Here is a 14,118-nt window from a genome sequence, read left to right as displayed (position 1 = left end):
GCTGCAGTCCCACCTTTGCCTGTTTCTGGGGGCTCCCGGGTCACTCGGCGGTTGCTCGAGGGATGTGCGGGAGCCTGAACTTTGCCGTGATGGTCTACCCACCAGGTCAGGTCAGGTTTGGCTTTGTTGGCTGTTCTGGTTTCTTCGGAGTCATCCCTTCCGCCTCTCTCGTGATCGCTGGGTTCATCCGCCGAGGGGCCTTGCGTTGGTTGCTGCGTTGCCGGCTTCCTCTTAGGGTTTTTCGGGGTTCATTGACTTGGCGCCTACCCGAGCCCTCACTCGATATGTTCACGGACGTGTCGTCTCTGGCCTGGGGCTTTGTGGCCAGTGCTCACCAGGCCGACCAGGGGCGGTGGGGTGTGTCCTTCCGTCGAGCCCACAGCACAATGTGAGAGTTTGCGGCTGTGTGGTTTTCCCTTCGTAGGGTTCGGGTCGCTCGCAGATCGACGATCTGGCTCCATTCGGACTGCGGCCTGGTGGTTCATTGTCTGAACCGCAGGGATTCAATGCAGTCCTTGGCTCTTTGGAGCTGGTTGCTTCAGGTGACTCGTCTGCTGAGTTCTCGGGGTTGGGCTCTCCTAGCGGTTCATGTTCGGGGGGTGACCAACATTCTGGCGGATGGCCTGTCTCGGTTCGTTCCCCTGTCCACCGAATGAGTTGGATTCATTCGACTATGCCGACTCATTCAGTTGGGTCTGTCAGACATTCGGGTGCCTAGAGGTGGACCTCTTTGCATTGGCGTGGTCGTGGTATTTTCCGGTACTGTATATGTAGCGCTCTTCCCCGACTGTGAGGCCATCGGGGTCGATGCCTTCCATCGAGGTGGGGATTTCTGTACCTCTTTTTCCCAGTTCAGCTGTTGTTCCAGGTCCTGGCTCGCTTGGAGACTTAACAGGGAAGAGTAGTCCTCTTGGACCCTTTGTGGCCAGCCCAGCCTTGGTTTTAGGCACTACTTGCTTGGTGGCTGAACCCGGATGTCTTCCCACGGCTCCGCCTCTTTCAGTAGATCGGTCTGGTCTGTCACGTGGCTGGTTCGATCTTTTCGAGTCTTAGCGTTTGGTCTTTTTGACTCTGGTCTATCATTATCTGTATGGTGGTCAGGTGGTGTCCTTGATGGTATCCCACCTGCGGGCTTTGTCTCGACTGCAGTATGAAGTTTTCTGGCAGTTCTTTCGTTTCTTTCTCTCGCTTCGTAGGTATTCCTCGCTCTTGGTTCGGGTTGTCTTGTCCCTTCTCTCGTGATTGTTTCAGGACCGTCTTCTTGTGCCAAATACTGTCACCTCGTATCATGCGGTACTGGCGGAGCCGCTGCAGCTTGCTTTCAGTATTGATATTACTTCAGCATCGTTTCGCAAACTGTCTCGTGCGTTGTTTCACCTCCGGCCTGCTCCTGCGGTGTTTGAGCCATCCTGGTCTTTGGATCAGGTGCTTTCTTTTCTTTCTTCTCGGTTTGTTGTGGCCCTTTCAATCCAGGATTGTTTTTCTAAGGCTCTTTTCCTGTTGGCATTGGCCTCTGAGGGTCGTGTCAGGGAGCTTCATGCTCTCCTCCGGCACAGGGGTTTCTGCTCTTTTTGTCCTCGTAATAGGATTGTTCGCTTGCAGCTGTCTCCTTTTCTGGCGAAGAATGAGACAGCTGCTTTCCAGAGGGGTCCTTGGGTTGTTGATATTTGGTTGGTCAGGCCGGGGGTGTATCATGTGTTGTGTCCGGTTGCGGCTCTCCGCCGTTTTTATCGCCGTAATTACCTAAGTGTAGTTACAGGATGAGAGCTACGCTCGTGGTGTCCCGTCTTCCCAGCACTCTTTGTCATATAACGCTTTGAAACTACTGACGGTCTTGGCCTCCACCACCTTCTCACCTAATTTGTTTCAACCGTCTACCACTCTGTTTGCGAAAGTGAATTTTTGTGCGCCACGGCTTGTGTCCCGGGACGCGCTTTGGGTTGATCCGGTTTCCCTTCTTCTCTGTTTCAGGGTGTGGGTCTCTCAGGTCGTCCACAGGGTTATTCGGTCCAGCCAGCCTGCGGTCTATCCCCATACCCACAATGTTCATAAGTTTGCTGCTCTTGCTGCCGTCTTTGGCTGACATTCGGGCGCGAGGATTTTGGTGGTCGCACAGGGTCCTGGCTGCGCGTTACCTTGTGCATGTTCCTGGGCCTTGTCGGGCCTGTCACTCTGGGTCGGCAGTTGCAGCCAGTTGTCTCGGCTTTGCGTCGAGGAGCGAGCAACAACTGCCTCCCGGGTAACTCCCTCTTGTTTTCATCTTTTGGTATGTAGCTCCGGGGAGCCAACAGGGCTTCCCCCCAAAAAAACCAGCGTTGAATGTAATGAAATGCCATTTTCTGGGAGAGACCCGGAGGTTCCCTGGCAACCCTCCCTCTCTCCGGTCGCAGTTTTTCACGTGTTTTTGATATCCAGCCTCAGAACTGGAGTCATGGGTAGCCAGTGCGAGAAGTCTGGGGCTCTCCCTTCCCCCTCCCGGGGAGAGTGGAGGTGCGCAGACGGTTGCACAGCGATGTGGTGACGTCATGTTCGTAAGCTCGTTTTTGTTTGGGGAGTTCTGTCCACTAGTTAGACTCTCGGTAGCAATTTCTTAACCAGAAGAAGGGTTTGTTTTGGGATGCTTACCTTTCTAGGTGTCTGACCCGTTTGATGGCATACATAAAATGCTTCCAACCACACGGGGGTTTCTATAGGCCAGTGCTCCTTGTTTCTTTTTGAGGGGGCGAGGTTCTGGCTCGTGATCCTTGGTAGGCCTAAGAACTCTATTCACACTGACTGGTGCCTAAGTCTAATAGTAGTATATCAGGCTGGATAGCTCCGGGAAACCTCCGGGTCTCGCCCAGAAAATGGCATTTCATTACATTCAACGCTGTTTTTTTTTTTTTATGGTTCAGGTTATCACCAGTCTTTTGTAGATGACCTAGTTAGAAGTACACTAATGAATATGTGTGTCTATCAGGCTTTATATTTTCTCAAATTTCTTGCTTAGCCTGACCACCTCACTTTCTTTATAATGTATTGGCAGCTTCTATGTACAGTGTCTGTGTGACATGTAATCAATTTCTTGCAGTCAAAATGTAATCTTTGGTAATGTCTGCTCTCAACTTGGATGGTTCTCTACATTGCTTTAAGTAATTATCTGTGTCTTGGCAGTGATGAGTGTTTGTTTGGTCTTTGTCTACTGATTTTTGTCTGTTTCAGGTGAAAAAAAAGGATATTTTGTTGTTATTCGGGGTCATGGTTCGTAAGGATGCTAGCACGCACATCCCGGAGACTAGATATCACCGTCTTAGTCAAGAGGATGATGGATTTGTAGATGCTCAGTTCAAGGTATTTTGTTGACATTTGCTCTGTGGCTTATGTGGTCCTCAAGTGTACTGGCTTGTCTAACTTTTCTTTTGTTTATTTTTTATTCTGATTCACTACTATCTTCCCTTATTTCTTATGATTTTCTTTTATTGTGGCATCTGGTGTTGGTTTCCTTAATTAGAAATTATCAGGGCAACTAAAGACATTTTCTAGGATGGAACCACAACATTTGTCTAAATTCAGGGCACATGTTTTCATCCAGGTGAATAGAGGGATTAGATGAAAGTAAATGTTGCTAAAATGCTTCTGTTATGGCACTTGAATTGAAATCGAAACCAAGACTTTTCAGAAGCTGATGGCACAGCTAAAAAATGTCACAATAAGACATAACTGGGAGAGATCATAATGGAATATTAGCTGGGAGGAAGAGATGTCACAATGGGACATCAGCTGGGAGAAATAATAATTTAATTTTTTTGTCGAGTACAGGACGCCTATGTGTATACAGTATATACTTTAGGCTTGTAGCGAGGTCCTCTAAGGTCAAACTATTGACCCTCCCCGGGATGCAACCATGCAACCCCACAACAGCTGCCTAATTCCTGGGGTACCCTACTTACTGGAATGTAAACATTAGGTGAAAGGAAACATGCCCAACCATTTATGTCCTGCTTGAGAATCGATCCCAGGATCCCCAGTTTTGAGTCGAGACTGAGGCCAACTGAACTATGAGACCCCTAATGAGACATAACTGGGACAGAAGTGTGTTATATATGGTACATTAGCTAAAAGATGCAATGTGTTACATATGATGGATTTATTTTGTTATGGGTGTTCCATAGTGTGAGAGATATCGTGATGTATCAATGAACAAGTCGTGATATATCACGATACTGTGATTTCTCTGTGAATTGAAAGAGGGGGCATCAGAGGTAGAACTACTGGACGACATAGCCTGAGTGCATGGGGGGGATTTGTGTGAAACCCAACCCTAGTTTGGCTTCAGTGGAAGCCTTGGGAATCCTAGTGGGTGCAGTTGTACCCCAGGTTGCAATTCTTTTACCATTGTTATAAATAAATGGTGGGCTTGCTATGGGGAAACTAGTGCTATTCAGGGGTAAGGTCAGAATAAAGATGTATCTATTTGGGGAGATCAGTAAGGCCCGGCCCCCATGGAAACTAGAAGTAGTGCTGACTACTTGGCTACACAACAAGGTCAGTCTAGGGAATGATCAAGATCTCCTACACAGGAAGAACGATACTCTTATAATTCATGTATTTATTTATTAACCCCTTAACAGCCCCCCATATACATTCACACCAATAACAATAATAATAATAACTTTACCACACTACCTTACGTTAAAAGCCTTGGTCCACATACGCAGGATACAAGGTTTTACACTGAACACAAGCTAGGGTAAAGCTCTACTATTGAATAACCTGAAGTTAGAGTCAGCTTAGGGTAGGGGACCATGTGGTTCCAATGGGACCCCCTTTTGAATAACTAGTAATATAAACTCTAAAAACCCCTACTACACACAAAATATACTACTCTACACATAGAACATGAGTATGCCAGACATGGAATAATGTACTCAGTATACTTATCTTGAACAAGACACAGAAATAAGGAAATGAAGAGGAAGGGTAGGAGGATCCTATCCACACCACACCAGCTCAGAAAAAGACCGCTTCAGCCCCGATCATGCAGCCTCCCGCATCGTGTGGTGCCGGGAAGAGCCTAATTGATCGTGCAGCTAAGCACATTAAAAACATTTTCCCCTATGCCTCCTATTGTTACTTTACTCGTTCTAAGGATAGTTAATCTTATAACAATATTACTTAATCCACAACAAGCTCAAGAGTCTGACTGCTTTGTGAGCAACAAGAATTGTCTTAGGTCTGGCAGGGAAGATACAAACAAAGACATATCGAGTTGCGCTTTGCTACTCTAACGTAGCTTATTTAGTTAAATTTTGACCTCTGGTTTCCACTGAAGAACCCAGGGCCGTAACAACCATGTTGTGGCACAGTCGACTAGTGTGTGCCTGGGAACACCCAGCACATAGATTCGAACCCTCATCACAGCTCCTGTGGATTTGTTCATTGATATATCACAATAATGTGATTTATGTGTGTGTGTGTGTGTGTGTGTGTGTGTGCATGTTTGCGTGTAATTACCCAAGTATAATTACAGGATGAGAGCTACGCTCATGGTGTCCCGTCTTCCAAGCACTCTGTCGTATAATGCTTTGAAATTACTGACGGTTTTGGCCTCCACCACCTTCTCGCCTAACTTGTTCCAACCGTCTATCACTCTGTTTACTGAAGTGAATTTTCTTATATTTCTCTGGCAGCTTTGTTTTGTTAGTTTAAATCTATGACCTCTTGTTCTTGAAGTTCCGGGTCTCAGGAATTCTTCCCTATCAATTTTATTGATTCCTGTTATTATTTTGTACGTAGTTATCATATCGCCTCTTTTTTTTCTATCGTCTAGTTTTTGCATATTTAATGCCTCTCCTCGTAGCTTTTGCCCTTCAGTTCTGGGAGCCATTTAGTAACATGTCTTTGCACCTTTTCCAGTTTGTTGATGTGCTTCTTAAGATATGGGCACCACCCAACCGCTGCATATTCAAGCTTTGGCCTAACAAAAGTCGTGAACAATTTCTTTAGTATTTTGCCATCCATGTATTTAATAGCAATTCTGAAGTTAGAAAGTGTGGCATAGGCTCCTCGCACAATATTCTTTATGGGGTCCTCAGGTGATAGTTTTCTATCTAGAACCACCCCTCTATCTCTTTTCTTTATCAGAATTCTTTAAAGATTTCTCACATAATTTATAGGTTGTGTGGGGTCTATGTTCTCCTATTCCACAGTCCATAACATGGCATTTATTCACATTAAATTCCATTTGTCAAGTGGTGCTCCATATACTTATTTTGTCCAGGTCTTCTTGAAAGGCATGACAATCATCTAAGTTTCTTATCCTTCCTATTATCTTAGCATCATCAGCAAACATATTCATATAATTCTGTATACCAACTGGTAGATTATTTATGTAGACAATGAACATCACTGGTGCAAGAACTGAACCCTGTGGTACTCCACTTGTGACATTTCTCCAGTCCGATACATTGCCTCTGATTACTACCTTCATTTTTCTATCGGTCAGAAAATCTTTCATCCATGTTAGAAGCTGACCTGTTACCCCTCCAATATTTTCCAATTTCCAGAACAACGTCTTATGTGGAACTCTGTCGAAAGCCTTTTTTTTAGGTCCAGATAGATGCAGTCAACCCAGTGTGTGTGTACTCACCTAGTTGTGTTTGAGTTGAGCTAGTTGTGGGGTTGAGCTCTGGCTCTTTGGTCCTGCCTCTCAACCGTCAATCAACAGGTGTACAGATTCCTGAGCCTATTGGGCTCTATCATATCAACACTTGAAAATGTGTATGGAGTCAGCCTCCACCACATCTCTTCCTAATGCATTCCATTTGTCAACCACTCTGACACTAAAAAAGTTCTTTCTAATATCTCTGTGGCTCATTTGGTGTGTGTGTGTGTGTGTGTACCTGCCTTAAGACCTTTGCACAGTCAGGATTATATAGAACCCTGTTGCATACAATTTCTGGGGGGAGCCCCGTTGGCTCCCCGAGGCTATCCAGGCTGAATGGATATGTATAACTTTCTGGCATCAAAGTGCTTGGAGTTCTTGCCTACCGGGGACCACAAGCCAGAACCTGGCCCCTCAGAGTGGCACGAAGAGCAATGGCCTATAGAAACCCCCGTGTGGTTGGGAGCATTCTATGTCTGCCATCGACCGGGATAGGCACCCAGAAAGGTAGGCACCCCAAAACAAACCCCTATTCTGGTTAAAATATGGCTACCAAAAGCCAAACGAGTGGACAGAATTCTCCAAAGCATAACATCATCACGTCGCCCCGCTGCCGTCTGCGCTACCCCCCCCTGCGAGGGGGAAGGGGGAGCCCCAGACCCATCCGCCGGCAACCCAACCTTCAGTTATTGGCTGATGTGATTACTGGCTGGTCGAGTGCCTCTGGCTCCCGCTTTGTTTCAGTTCTATGCCTTGGGGTGTGGGCTGTCTCTACCGGTGGGATGTGAGCCAGGAGTAATATTCCACGGTACTTTGGCTGCATGCACCTAGGGCTTTCTTTCCTAGGGGCCCTGTAAGTACTGCCCTTGGGGCTTAGGGCCACCTTCCACAAATCTCCTTGGGTTCCACCTCCGCTGTGTCCTTTACTGCTCGGTACTGGGCCGCCCTTGGAGTCGGCTGGGGTTTTGTTGCCCTTGTTTGTCTCTGGGTAGGAGGTGGTTTTTGTCACTGGTATGGCCACGGGGTACTGCACAGCTAGTTTTCACCAATAACAGCGGCCGGCTCTGTTCCGCCAGGGTATGTTGTCCTCTTGTGGGGGTTTTCTTTTGTTTTTGTTTTTGCCTGGTGGGGGGAAGGGTCTGCCTTGGTGGTTCCCCTTTGCTGTTCTAGGAGTTAAATGGATTTTCGGTTGGTGGTCCTCCTTGCTTGGCCCCCATGAGTGGTCACGTTCCAGGGGGTTCAGCTTTTAGAAGTTTGGTAGAATTGGACGCTGGTTTGCAGTACCCTGCCTGGGCTTCCCTTGGCGTGTAACCATGGCTAAGGGCCCTGGAAAAATCCATGGGAGCTCTGTGGTCCTATGGATGTATCCCCTGAGTCCCCCCTTCACGTTTTGCGAGTTTGACGGTTGATCTGTCCCCTTGTCTCAGGGGTGACACTCGCCTGTTTTGCCTCCACCTTGTTGCCTGTTGGGTCATTGGTTCCTTTGACCCGGAGTCGTGCGATGGGTGTCGTCTGTACATGCTCCCTTTCACCCAGGCCACTGGTCATGATAAGCGGGTGCAGGCGGCTGCGGCGTTTCATGATAGGTTTACTTTGCTGCAACGCTCTTGGTTGGTTGCGGCCCTGGATGCCCTGAGACTCCCCCGTTTGGTGGTAGGGGTCCGGACTTGGGAGTGGAGGTCTCTTCGGCTGTGGTTCCTTCCGCTCCTCCTAGTCCTTCCCCTTCTCTTATGTATACTTCCTGCCCTTGCTTCCAGCTCTGAACAGTAGGCGGGTTTCAGGGTTAGAGCAGGGTCTGGTTGGGTTGAGACTCGGGCTGTCTCGGGGGTTTTTTCCTCTTCCAGGGTGGCGGCGGAGGCATTCAAGCCTGTTCCTCCAGCCGTGCCATACGAGTCTGAACAGTGGTTCCCTTCCTTAGTGTTTTACATGGCTGCCCCGGCTTTTCCTTGTGAGGCTGGGGCTTTGGGGGTATGGCTCGGCCCCAGGTCCTTCTGTCAGGGTTCCCGGGGTTGAGGAGGGGTTGCCTGGGGGGCTTCGGCCCCGTTTTTTGCCCCGCTTGGGTCTTTGTACCCTCGGTGCGGGGCTTGCAGTTCCTCTGAGTGGGGATTTTCCATCCCCCTCTGCGTTCTTGTTGGCTCTGGTCTACCCCTCCCTGAGTTCGGCTCCGTGTTCCTTCGTATCCGTTGGTTCTGTCATTCCTCTGGGTGTCCACCCCCTTTTTTAGGACATACGAATGTACGAACAATGGTGACTGGTGTGGGCCTATTGTCCCATACGAGGCAGCTTCTATTTATAGCCACCCAATCCCGCTCATATTCATGTCCATCCCTTGTTTGTCACAATCGTAGAAACCCACCCCACCACTTCGTTGTGCGGTAATTGGTTCCACAAATCAACAACCCAGTTACCGAACCAGTGTTTACCCACGTCTTTCATGAATCTTAACTTATCCACTTTATCCCCACATTTTCCTCGTCCTTTTTGCGCTTCCATCGCGATACTGTTCCCTTTGTATCGGGGTCCATGCATGTCCCTGGTTCAGGGGTATCTTTTTGTCTGTATGTGCCTCTGTGCATTTGTGCTTGTTTGTCATGGTGCTCGTTGGTGTGCGTACCTCTTTGTACCTTCCAATATTCTTAGACCGTCTGTACGATATGTGTATGTACGATATGTGTGTGTCTGACTGGTTGAGGGGTGGTGCGGTTCATACCTCGTGCGCTGAGGGCAGGGTGTTTCTAAGGCTTCTCTTTCCAGTCGTTGCCCTCTTGGTGTGGGGGTGTTTCAGATTTCCTGTGTGGGGATGTCGCTTCGTTCTTTTCTCTGCTTCTGGGAGTGGGGTGGCTCCGGGTGGCACCTTCTCCGCCTCTGTTATGCATCTCATCTTCTGCTGGGCACGCACCTCTGGACGTCTTTCACCTTTGACTTAGCATTTTCTTCGGGTCCCAGTTCATACAATACCTCCTGCCTTTTGTGCACATACCGTTTCGGGCAGGCCTCTGGCGTTGCTCCTGGTATGTTACTCTGCTCGACTGTGTTGTGGCTCAGTTGTGCCTCCACTCTGCAGGTGGGGTTGTACTGTTTGGCAACTGTCGGCCAGGTGCTGGGTCTCGACTTTTGGTGGGGTACTTGCCTGGATGTGCTTGCACCTGGGTCTTTTTCCCTATATTTGGACACTCCTTCGTTCCCTCGGTCCGTGCTTCTGTGTCCCCCTTCCTTGCTTGGTCTTTGCTCTGGACACTTCTTGTCTATTTTCAGTGCCTGGCTGCTCCCTGATGTCTATGGTGTCCCTCTGTGTGTGGGCGTCCTCCCTCTTCACACTTTGTAGTTGGTCGTGTACTTTCCACATTCAAAATTCAAATTCACCTTTTTATTCAGGAATGGTACTTACACAGTTGATATGCGAACGTGCTGTTGGATTGCTTGTTGGTGCTAGTACTTCCATTACCTGCAGCCACTCATATGTATAGCGTTTCGGGCAAGTTCCGGTCCTTTGCGTTCCCGGCGGCTTCTTGGTCCGTTTTTGGGTTTTTTCCTTGCTTGTTCCCGTTTTCCTCCTCCTGAGCTACACAAGGCTGTGCTTCTGGGTCGGTTCTTCATGGCTATACTGTTGTTGGGTGCTGAGGTGGGCCTCTGTCCAAGTTCAGTTCCCCTACTTTTGGACTGCCCTGGTGTTCCGTTTTGGTACCGAGTTCCTTCACTTTTCTTTGTCTCACTGCAGGCTTCTGTGTTGCACTGTCTGGGGGGAGTTGTGGACTTCTGGTTTGCCACTCCTGCCTTCCCTTTTTGGGTCTGGTAGCTGGAATTCCGGTCCTGGTTCCGGCTTTTCCTTGTTCCCTTTCCGGACTGTACATTCATGTTTGCCTGCAGTTTGCGTCCTGTGTAGTTCCCCTCAGGTCTCCCTCGAGGATGTGAGTCGTTCTTCCCTGCTGACCAAACCAAACCAAAACGCAAAAACAGGCGCGTTTTAGTTTGTCCAGGTTCCTTTCCTACCCTCATTCCTGTTCTGGGGTTCGGGTCTCCCGGGTTGTCTGCAGGTTTTTTCCTTTCATCCGTGGTCTTGTTTTTAGGTTAGGGCGCTTGGCGTCCGCCTCCCGGGTCCTTCCTTCTTTTACTTATCTGTGGTGAGGTAGCTCCGGGGAGCCAACGGGGCTTCCCCCAGAAAACCAGCGTTGAATGTAATGAAACGCCATTTTCTGGGTGAATCCCGGAGGCTCCCTGGCATCCCTCCCTCCCTCTGGTCGGCGGTGTTTTTCGTGTTTTTTTTACATCCAGCTTAAGAACTGAAGGTTGGGTCACCGGCGGATGGGTCTGGGGCTCCACCTTCACCCTCCCAGGGAGGGGAGGGGGTTGCGCAGACGACGGCGCGGCAACATGATGACGTCATGCTAGTTAGATAATTTTGTTTGGGGAGTTCTGTCCACTCGTTCGGCTTTTGGTAGCCATATTTTAACCAGAATAGGGGTTTGTTTTGGGGCGCCTACCTTTCTGGGTGCCTATCCCAGTCGATGGCAGACACAGAATGCTCCCAACCACACAGGGGTTTCTATAGGCCATTGCTCCTCGTGCCTCTCTGAGGGGGGCCAGGTTCTGGCTCATGGTCCCCGGTAGGCAAGAACTCCAAGCACTTTGACTGATGCCAGAGCGTTATACATATCCATTCAGCCTGGATAGTTCCTGGGAGCTTCGGGGACGCACCCAGAAAATGGCGTTTCATTGCATTCAATGCTGGCTTTTTATTCATTACCACCATTCAACAGCAGTCTGTGCCTTTGACTCATAATTGTGGTTGCCGGTGTTGATATGCAGATGGGATGGAATTAGTTGAGCATGTTTCCTTTCAACTAATGCCTCCATTCACCTGGCAGTAAAATAGGTACCAGGGAGTTGGGCAACTGTTGTGGGCTTCATCTTGGGGATGGGTCAGTAGTTAACATAGGGGAGACCACGTTAATCCTAAGTGTAGGCTTTCTGGCTCAAACAACACAAAATTATTATTAAACATTATAACATGAACCATGACTTCTGAGACCTTGCCGCTAAAAGATCTTGATAAATAACTTAAGGTGTTGGAACATAAAATCTTAATTCCTTGAATTTTTTTTTTCTGTACACTTATTAGACGCTTGGATTCTTCTCACTGAAGCTATTTTTTTCTTTCTGATTGCAGAGTTCTTTAGAGCTTAGTTTTTAAATACTTCTAAGTGAAAATTTGATTTCTGATGTACAGGTACACTGTACTGGTATATTTTACTTCAAAATCTAGAATTTATTGCCTTTATTGTGCATTTTGCAAAAGTTTGAAGATTAAATGCCTGGAATTTTCATAATGGTTTGCTGTTCAGAATTCTGTACTGTACTGATGTAGGCATTGATTATGAAAATGATTATTTTTAGATTAATATAGTAAATAGGTAACTGCAGTAACTCATTCATAGTTTATCTTCTTTGATAAAAGAATCATGTGGGAAATTAGGTCTAGGCTTGGTGTAGGGGTATCTGGCTCTGCGTTGACTCGTACTTTTACCCCCTTCACAGGCTGGACCCAGTCGCATCCCTTGGAAGGCCATAAGCTATGCAATACTTCTATTTGCTGCTGGTACACTGTTGCTCGTCATAGGAAGTCTTCTTGTTGCGGGTTACATCGAGGAAAAATATGCTGACCGAACGTGGCCACTCATCATCCTCGGGGCCCTCATGTTTATTCCAGGGGCCTATCATTCTTATATCGCTTATTATGCTTTCAAAGGATATGATGGATATTCTTTTGATGACATTCCTTCATATGATGATGACTGATTGTTATGCAAAGCATTGTTCACTTAAATATGCCTATTTTTACATATTCATGGATTCATCAAGGTAGAGTTGATAAATTCTCTCTCAATGTGATAAATGTGTAGATCATACAATTGCTAATGTTATCAAGTCAGTTACATATGAATTCATTCCTAATACAGTATTTTCATTAGTAAATATCCTACTGGAACATTTATAGACAATTGTCTTGTTTTTTCTTGTCAAAAGTTCTTTTTATTTTAAGTATAGTACAGTTAGGCATCACTATCTTGCAGGTATACAATCCAGGAAAAAACTTGGTTCATGGTAGTTTGTGAATACTTTATCAAACTTAAGTTTATTCTGGAAAGATAAGAATCTTTCTGAAATCTTCCATCTTCTTTAACCCTACTCTTGCATTAAAAATTGCACGGGAGGTCTCATGCAGACACTCCCAATTTGCATGGAAAGTCTGCAATTTGTGCAGTATTGCATCATGCTGATTCAGTTATGCATCAAGCTCGGACGGGAATGGATTAATGTTGAAATTATATGCTACTTCGTGTATCTACTGCATTATCTATAGTTAGATGAGCTTCCAATGACCCTTAATTTGTGATGTTTATTAACTTTTTTTTTTTTTTTTTATTTATGCATCAGGGTGCATAATGATATTCCAATCATTCTGTGTTTTATTATGTGCTGAATTTGTGACTAGAAAGTGGAAGAAGCTTTAAATATTGTTAATCGAATAAGTATTATGTCAAGTACCGATTGGAAGTGTTAGTTTTGGAGGTCACTGGAATCTACTATCTTTCTCATATACACTGTTTGATTTGTTTTGACTTTGATATGCATAGCACTTGCAGAAATCAATGGCCGCTTGTACTGTTCAGTACAGTATCTGAACTGGTGTTTCCACAACTTCCTAGTGGGGAAAAAAAAAGTGCTGTATTAAGTAGGTACATATGCTTGTCACTGATGTAAAAGAGAGTACTGTACATGCCACTTCCCAGTCAAAAAATATGTTGTAGTACACAAAGTTGATTTGTATACAGTACTTGCCAAAGACATTGATGAGAGTAATCATTGCTTTTACATTTGTTCAAGCCTCTTGGATTACAGCAGGAGTTGTAGAACATTTGAAAGATGGAATGATGCAACAGTGTAGTCCTAAAAGTGCATAAAACTAAAATACCTGAGTGAACTTCTAGGTAGTAAATCCAACTCTCATGTTTGGTGAGGTTTTCTAGAAAATACCTGCAGTGATTAGTGAATTTCTGACTGTACAATACAGTACTGCACCTGTACTCTAAAATTACTCTAAAATTGCTATTTGATTTGCACAAAGATATATACTGTATATAAAAGTTTTAAAATATTTTTGAGTAACTGGAATGCAGATACAGCAGCCCGTCTTATAAATTATGTCGCTTTTAGCTCGTATGCACTATGGGCAAAAATCGCCATATTGGAATTTTCAGACAAATGAAAATAAATTTTCCAATTGAAATGGACCCAAAGCAGCAAGTTTTGGGTCCTCTGGTAGGTTAGGAAAGCGGGAAATTTTTCCTAAGGTTTCAAAACGTCATGAATATTTAAAGTATTCTCACCTGACCCAACACTTAGCAGAAGGACCCAAAACAGAAAATGGGACAGTACATTAATTTCGTGAGCCGATTTCCTTTTCAATTGCGACC

General features: G+C 46.3%; 2 protein-coding genes across 7 annotated transcripts in view; both read left to right on the top strand.

The window, feature by feature from the left end:
- The window catches only part of LOC123755953 (COMM domain-containing protein 4), a 209,806-nt gene that overhangs the window by 7,899 nt on the left and 187,789 nt on the right, over positions 1-14,118 (top strand). Inside the window, exon 1 of one of the 6 annotated variants that reach the window (XM_069300249.1) lies at positions 3,254-3,330. The exons of the other annotated variants lie outside the window; for them this stretch is intronic. The gene's annotated coding sequence lies outside the window, so the exon portion shown is untranslated. Of the gene's footprint in view, positions 1-3,253; positions 3,331-14,118 lie in introns of those variants that run through there. 6 annotated transcript variants of the gene reach the window in all.
- LOC123755689 (transmembrane protein 230) lies at positions 3,238-12,439 on the top strand. Its single transcript, XM_045738418.1, has 2 exons — positions 3,238-3,330; positions 12,179-12,439. Exons 1-2 carry the CDS (start codon positions 3,238-3,240, stop codon positions 12,437-12,439), a joined length of 354 nt encoding a protein of 117 aa, XP_045594374.1.

The sequence above is a fragment of the Procambarus clarkii genome, chromosome 43 (assembly GCF_040958095.1).
Source record: "Procambarus clarkii isolate CNS0578487 chromosome 43, FALCON_Pclarkii_2.0, whole genome shotgun sequence".
In the NCBI taxonomy this organism is placed as follows: Eukaryota; Metazoa; Arthropoda; class Malacostraca; order Decapoda; family Cambaridae; genus Procambarus; species Procambarus clarkii.
Note: the sequence above shows the minus strand (reverse complement) of the source record. Positions and strands in the feature narration are given on the sequence as shown.